We start from the raw sequence: 8,397 nt of genomic DNA on the forward strand, positions 1-8,397 counted from the left end.
ATACAGTCAATAACACAATAGAAAAAAGTATATACTGTATACAGTGTGTGCAAATGAGGAGGTAAGGCAATACATAGGAAATAGTAGCAAAGTAATTACAATTTAGAAAATGAACACTGGAGTGATAGATGTGCAGGTAATGATGTGCAAGTAGAAATGCTGTGAGGTGCAAAAGAGCAAAAAAGTAAATAAAAACAATATGGGGATGAGGTAGGTAGATTGGATGGGCCATTTACAGATGGGCTGTGTACAGCTGCAGCGAAAGGCAAGCTGCTCAGATGCTTAAAGTTAGTAAGGGAGGAAAAAGTCTCCAACTTCAGCGATTTTTGCAATTCGTTCCAGTCATTGGCAGCAGAGAACTGGAAGGAAAGGTGGCCAAAGGAGGTGTTGGCTTTGGGAATGACCAGTGAGATATACCTGCTGGAGCGCTTGCTACGGGAGGGTGTTGTTATAGTGACCAGTAAGCTGAGATAAGGCGGAGCTTTACCTAGCATAGACTTATAGATGACCTGGAGCCAGTGGGTCTGGCGACGATTATGTAGCGAGGGCCAGCTGACGAGAGCATACAGGTCGCAGTGGTGGGTGGTATATGGGGCTTTGGTGACAAAACGGATGGTGCTGTGATAGACTGCACCCAGTTTGCTGAGTAGAGTGTTGGAGGCTATTTTGTAAATGACATCGCCGAAGTCGAGGATCGGTAGGATCGTCAGTTTTACAAGGGTATGTTTGGCAGTGTAAGTGAAGGAGACTTTGTTGTGAATTAGGAAGCCGATTCTAGATTTAATTTTGGATTGGAGATGATTAATAGGACTCTGGAAGGAGTTTACAGTCTAGCCAGACACCTAGGTATTTGTAGTTGTCCACATAATCTAGGTCAGAACCGTCCAGAGTAGTGATGCTATTTGGGCAGGCGTGTGCAGGCAGCGATCGGTTGAAAAGCATGCATTTAGTTTTACTAGCGTTTAAAAGCAGTTGGAGGCCACGGAATGAGTGTTGTATGGCATTGAAGCTTGTTTGGAGGTTAGTTAACACAGTGTCCAAAGAAGGGCCAGATGTATACAGAATAGTGTTGTCTGCGTAGAGGTGGATCAGGGAATCACCCGCAGCAAGAGCGACATCGTTGGTATATACAGAGAAGAGAGTCGGCCCGAGAATTGAACCCTGTGGTTCCCCCATAGAGACTGCCAGAGGTCCGGGTAACAGGCCCTCCGATTTGACACACTGAACTCTATCTGAGAAATAGTTGGTGAACCAGGCGAGGCTGTCATTTGTGAAACCAAGGCTGTTGAGTCTGCCGATAAGAATACAGTGATTGACAGAGTCAAAAGCCTTGGCCAGGTCGATGAAGGCGGCTGCACAGTACTGTCTTTTATTGATGGTGGTTATGATATCGTTTAGTACCTTGGGTGCCCCTCAGCCACGCTCGTGACCAGCTCGGAAACCGGATTGCACAGCGGAGAAGGTGCGGTGGGATTCGAAATGGTCAGTGATCTGTTTGTTAACTTGGCTTTCAAAGACTTCAGGAAGGCAGGGCAGGATGGATATAGGTCTATAACATTTTGGGTCTAGAGTGTCACCCCCTTTGAAGAGGGGGATGATCGTGGCAGCTTTCCAATCTTTAGGGATCTCGGACGATACAAAAGAGAGTTGAACAGACTGGTAATAGGTGTTGCAACAATGGCGGCGGATAATTTTAGAAAGAGAGGGTCCAGATTGTCTAGCCCAGCTGATTTATACGGGTCCAGGTTTTGCAGCTCTTTCAGAACATCTGCTAACTGGATTTGGGTGAAGGAGAAGCTGGGAAGGCTTGGGCAAGTAGCTGCGGGGGGTGCGGAGCTGTTGGCTGGGGTTGGGGTAGCCAGGAGGAAAGCATGGCCAGCCATAGAGAAATGCTTTTTGAAGTTCTTGATTATCGTGGATTTATCGGTGGTGACAGTGTTTCCTAGCCTCAGTGTAGTGGGCAGCTGGGAGGAGGTGCTCTTATTCTCAAAGGACTTTACAGTGTCCCAAAACTTTTTGGAGTTAGAGCTACAGGATTCACATTTCTGTTTGAAAAAGCTAGCCTTTGCTTTCCTAACTGACTGCGTGTATTGGTTCCTGACTTCCCTGAAGAGTTGCGTATCGCGGGGACTATTCGATGCTAGTGCAGTCCGCCATAGGATGTTTTTGTGCTGGTCGAGAGCAGTCAGGTCTGGAGTGAACCAAGGGCTATACCTGTTCTTAGTTCTACATTTTTTGAATGGGGCATGCTTATTTAAGATGGTGAGGAAATTACTTTTAAAGAACGACCAGGCATCCTCTACTGACGGGATGTGGTCAATATCTTTCCAGGATACCCGGGCCAGGTCGATTAGAAAGGCCTGCGTGTCTTAGGGAGCGTTTGACAGTGATGAGGGGTGGCCGTTTGACCGCGGATGCAGGCAATGAGGCACTGATCGCTGAGATTATGATTGAGAACAGCAGAGGTATTTGGTGGGCAAGTTGGTCAGGATAATATCTATGAGGGTGCCCATGTTTACGGATTTAGGGTTGTACCTGGTGGGTGCCTTGATAATTTGTGTGAGATTGAGGGCATCTAGCTTAGATTGTAGGACTGCCGGGGTGTTAAGCATATCCCAGTTTAGGTCACCTAACAGAACTAACTCTGAAGATAGATGAGGGGCAATCAATTCACATATGGTGTCCAGGGCACAGCTGGGAGCTGGGGGGGTCTATGACTTGCGGCAACAGTGAGAGACTTATTTCTGGAGAGAAACATTTTTAAAATTAGAATCTCGAACTGTTTGGGCGTAGAACTCTATCACCTCCTATTATCATCACCATGTTGTTCCTCCCATGCAGGACTCTGAGCTGAAGAGGACATTGGATGAGAGTGAGAAGATCCAGCGTGCCTACGGACATTTCTTTGACCTGAACATCATCAACGACAGCCTAGAGGGGGCCTTCTGCGGCCTGAAGACGGCACTGGAGAGACTGAGCTCAGAGCAGCAGTGGGTTCCTGTCAGCTGGGTCTTCTAAAGGCCAATCAATCAGAGGTCAGGGCTAGAGGTCAGGAGGTCAGAATAGGGGTCAAAGGTCTGAGGAGTTGGCAGGTTGAGTGGGACCAATTAGGAGAGAGTAAATTGTAAAAGAGGTTTAGTTCTGTTTCCCTTGTTTTGTAGGCTAAAAATGAGCCTCAAATTTGCATCGTCCAAGTCATGAAAACGTGGTCATTTAAGATAAATGTGAAATTGTATACTCTACCATATGATGGATTTCAATGTATTTGATGGCCAAGAAGAAGCATGAAGCCGAAAAGTGAAATCCGTTTCATTAGAACTACAAATCTTTCGGCAGCTCGCCAGGTCTACAATTCTTTTTTTTTGCATTAAAAAAAAAAAAGTACCGGCTGGCAATGTTCATTAACAAAAACAGCGTAATCTAATATACAACACATCAAACAGCCTGTAAGTAACGAGTTCTTCCTGTGAGAGTTAGCTACTGCGTGATCTTTTTTGTCAGCCCACATCCGGAAGACCCTGGATAAAAATGTGTTTTAAACACTTATTTGATAGTGAGGGACACATTCAACCCGACATATCATACGTTTTGTTCCTTGACATTATGGATCTGCATTTGTTGATGGGAAATGTTTTTTGTTGGTGAAACCCGAATAGTTTACGTTTGTTTGATGAAGGGATCCAGGCTACAGTTCTTTCCACAACTTGGCATCAATAAAGAGTAAAAGTACAAATGTTTCATGTAAATCTTAATAGAAATGCCTATTAGCAGGACGAAACGAGTAAGTTCTCGGCTAGAGCATGCATGCTCCGGCATGCTGTCAAAGCAGCAGGAGACGAAGTTCAAAAGGAGACTTTTCTACCTTTCTGCCATGTGTCTTACTTCTTGAGCGTCAAATATTTTTAGAGAAGGCATTGATATGACTAAATCACGAATATGAATATGATGTTATGTCATAAATATCTTAAATCACATTGTTTTCCTGAATTTGATTATAAAGTCTTCATTACCATTCAAAAGATCTGGGCCCGGTTTCCAATAGTTTCCCAATAGTAACTTAGGCATGCGAGTGTTTTAACATTTCTATCGTTCCTACAACGGCCGAATATGTAACATGCGTTTCCCAAAACACCACGCAGAGAGAATGTTTGCTAAATGCGTCGTTGGAGCGGGTGTCGATACTGATGGGGTCGAAAGAAAGGCAGTGCTGCTCTCGGATCAGCTTTAGATTTCCACATATGGCAGCAAATATTGAGGCTGCTTATTCTAACACGTATCCAATAATAATGCACAAAATTTGGCACATCATTGCACATGTTGCTACACATAATGACAAATAGTGAGGCCAAAATTACAAAGAGTAGCTTAACCTAAAATATAACTGATTGAACATAAAATGTATTTCAGTATGATTGAAATACTGTATATAGGTGTTAGTGTCGTCGTTGTGGAAATGACCGGACCAAGGTGCAGCCTGGTTGGCGTACATTTTCCTTTATTTATGTAAATGTCGCCAACAAAACAAGAAACAAAGAAACGACCGTGAAGCTTACTAGGGCTATAGTGCCACTAACAAAGATAACTACCCACAAAATACAAAGGAAAAAAGGCTGCCTAAGTATGATTCCCAATCAGAGACAACGATAGACAGCTGTCCCTGATTGAGAAACATACCCGGCCAAAACGTAGAAACAGAAAACCTAGAAATAAAGAAACTAGAATACCCAAAATAAAGAATAAATGCCTCTCTATGGCCAGGGCGTGACAATAGGCCTATTCAGCCTATATTATTTATCTTTTAATGCAGTCATCTTAGTTTTCATTTGAAGCATTGTTTGTCATTTGCTTGGTTGTAACAATTGCAAAGACATTGGCCAACGTTGTATTTGTAGTCGACTTTGTTGTGAAATTATCGGTGGTCACAGAGAGACAGCTAAACATCTTAACTCTATGTTTAGCGGAGATCTCTGTATGAGTGGGTGGTTAAGATAGCGCCGACGAAGGGCGCCTCGCCTCGAGCTCTGATTAAACAGGTTTCTACTTTTTGTTGTGTATTTCTACTGTTTTTCTCAAAGTTTCATAATCATTTTACTTCGTGCATTACTACATACACCCGGGTAGAACTATTAGAATATGAATCACTTGGTACTCACCGTCTCCCGACCTCCCGAATCCGTGAGAAATTGAAACAATGGACTAGCTTCTTTGGCGAGGCGCCTAGCTGCTTGCGAGGTCTACCTGAGAGTGGGAAGCAAAGACACGAACGGAGAGGCAGACGTGGTGGGATCTTAGTGAGATTAAGACGCTGTGCGCCCCGTCCTACATTACCGAGCATATTACTCGCCAATGTTCAGTCATTAAATGAACAAAATTGACGAACTCAGAGTGAGGATCTCCTTCGAGAGGGACATCCGATCCTGCAACATACCTTTCTGAGATTTGGCTTTCCTCCGACATCCAAATGGATTATATACAACCAGCGGGCTCTCTGGCAAGAGCAAAGGTGTTGGGCTCTGCTTTATGACCAATAACACAGGATGGAGGAAATGTACATGAACTTGCGAGCTTCTGCTTCTTCCCTGAACAAACTGGAGACCGCATTCCCGGAGGCAACGTTCATTGCGGCGGGGGACTTTAACAAAAGTAATTTGAGCGCTATGCACCCAAATTATTACCAACACGACGACTGTCTATTTTGTGGAAATTCTACTCCTGACCACTGCTACACACCTTCGACATGGGTATCAGGCCCACTCCCATCCTCCTTTCGTGAAATCCGACCATGACTCCATCTTGCTTCTCTCCACCTACAAACAAAAACTCAAGAAGGAAGTTCCGGTGGACAGGTCTGTACAGAGTTGGACCAATCAGAATTAACGCTCCAAGACTGTTTTGATCATATGGACTGGAATATGTTTTGGGTCACCTCTGGAGATAAAATCAATGAATACGCCGACTCAGTCACCGGATTCATAAGAAAATGCATAGATGATGTGATACCAATAGTGTCTTTCAAAACGTTCCTGAATTAAAAACGGCAGATTGATAGCAGCCTTGTAGGAAAACTGAAATGCGATGCTGCTTATAAACAGGGCAAGGTTACCAGGGACAATAGTTTGGTTAAACAGTACAATAAGACCTACTCAGATCGATTAAGATGGCAAAACACAAGTATAGGGACAAAGTGGAGAGGCAATTCAGCGGGTCAAACACAAGGCATGTGTGGCAGGTCACCAATGCCACCCCACCGGAGGCGCTAAACACCTTTTTCTCACGTTTTGAGCACAATGACCCTGAGCTGCCCAGGAAAGCCCACGATGACAATGTGGGCTACACACTCAGTCTCCACTGAGGCCGTACTGCAGATGGCATTCTGTCGTCATAAAGTGCTTTGAGAGGCTAGTCAAAGACCATATCACCTCCCTCCCAGACACACTCGACCCTCTCTTGTTCGCCTACCACCCTGGCAGATCCACAAACAACGCAATCGCCATTGACACTGCACACTTCCCTTATCCACCTGGACAAAAGCAATGCACAAAGCAATGCACAAACAATATGCCATCATATTATTATATGTGAGGATGCTGTTCATCGACTACAGCTCGTTCAATACCATAGTGCCCTATAAGCCCATTACAAAGCTCACGGCCATGGGTCTGAACTCGTCCATATGTACCTGGGTCCTGCACTTCTTGACGGGTCTTCCATCTCCCCCTGCCACTCCCCCATGGATCCCCCATGGACATTTCCTCCCCACACCCCCTCAACGGTTATTTACCTTACATGCTTCTGTATGGACATTTTCCCCCCATCCCCCCAACTGACTTTTACTCTGGCCCCACATTCATCACTGTTGCAGTTGTTAATATGTATATTATTGATTTAAAAAGTTGTTTTATTTATTTTCTTTCAATTGGTCCCCACACCCCTTATGGTCAGTGCCCCAAACCACAAAATTGATTATAACATTGTGTCATTCTGAACTTTATCCGCAATGTCATTTGTAAAGATTCTACATTTACATTACATTTAAGTCATTTAGCAGACGCTCTTATCCAGAGCGACTTACAAATTGGTGCTTTCACCTTATGACATCCAGTGGAACAGCCACTTTACAATAGTGCATCTAGGTCTTTTAAGGGGGGTGAGAAGGATTACTTTATCTTATCCTAGGTATTCCTTAAAGAGGTGGGGTTTCAGGTGTCTCCGGAAGGTGGTGATTGACTCCGCTGTCCTGGCGTCGTGAGGGAGTTTGTTCCACCATTGGGGGGCCAGAGCAGCGAACAGTTTTGACTGGGCTGAGCGGGAACTGTACTTCCTCAGTGGTAGGGAGGCGAGCAGGCCAGAGGTGGATGAACGCAGTGCCCTTGTTTGGGTGTAGGGCCTGATCAGAGCCTGGAGGTACTGAGCTGCCGTTCCCCTCACAGCTCCGTAGGCAAGCACCATGGTCTTGTAGCGGATGCGAGCTTCAACTGGAAGCCAGTGGAGAGAGCGGAGGAGCGGGGTGACGTGAGAGAACTTGGGAAGGTTGAACACCAGACGGGCTGCGGCGTTCTGGATGAGTTGTAGGGGTTTAATGGCACAGGCAGGGAGCCCAGCCAACAGCGAGTTGCAGTAATCCAGACGGGAGATGACAAGTGCCTGGATTAGGACCTGCGCCGCTTCCTGTGTGAGGCAGGGTCGTACTCTGCGGATGTTGTAGAGCATGAACCTACAGGAACGGGCCACCGCCTTGATGTTAGTTGAGAACGACAGGGTGTTGTCCAGGATCACGCCAAGGTTCTTAGCGCTCTGGGAGGAGGACACGATGGAGTTGTCAACCGTGATGGCGAGATCATGGAACGGGCAGTCCTTCCCGGGAGGAAGAGCAGCTCCGTCTTGCCGAGGTTCAGCTTGAGGTGGTGATCCGTCATCCACACTGATATGTCTGCCAGACATGCAGAGATGCGATTCGCCACCTGGTCATCAGAGGGGGGAAAGGAGAAGATTAATTGTGTGTCGTCTGCATAGCAATGATAGGAGAGACCATGTGAGGTTATGACAGAGCCAAGTGACTTGGTGTATAGCGAGAATAGGAGAGGGCCTAGAACAGAGCCCTGGGGGACACCAGTGGTGAGAGCGCGTGGTGAGGAGACAGATTCTCGCCACGCCACCTGGTAGGAGCGACCTGTCAGGTAGGACGCAATCCAAGCATGGGCCGCGCCGGAGATGCCCAACTCGGAGAGGGTGGAGAGGAGGATCTGTTGGTTCACAGTATCGAAGGCAGCCGATAGGTCTAGAAGGATGAGAGCAGAGGAGAGAGAGTTAGCTTTAGCAGTGCGGAGTGCCTCCGTGATACAGAGAAGAGCAGTCTCAGTTGAATGACTAGTCTTGAAACCTGACTGATTTGGATCA

General features: G+C 46.1%; 1 protein-coding gene across 1 annotated transcript in view; it reads left to right on the forward strand.

The window, feature by feature from the left end:
- Positions 1-5,045, forward strand: part of LOC115144527 (MAGUK p55 subfamily member 2-like) — a 46,172-nt gene extending 41,127 nt beyond the window's left edge. Inside the window, exon 12 of the mRNA XM_029685577.2 lies at positions 2,842-5,045. Within this exon, the coding sequence (XP_029541437.1) occupies positions 2,842-3,018 (177 nt within the window). The 3' untranslated portion in view covers positions 3,019-5,045. The remainder of the gene's footprint in view (positions 1-2,841) is intronic.
- Positions 5,046-8,397: the final 3,352 nt, after the last annotated feature.

Source organism: Oncorhynchus nerka, linkage group LG16, assembly GCF_034236695.1.
Source record: "Oncorhynchus nerka isolate Pitt River linkage group LG16, Oner_Uvic_2.0, whole genome shotgun sequence".
NCBI classification, from domain to species: Eukaryota; Metazoa; Chordata; class Actinopteri; order Salmoniformes; family Salmonidae; genus Oncorhynchus; species Oncorhynchus nerka.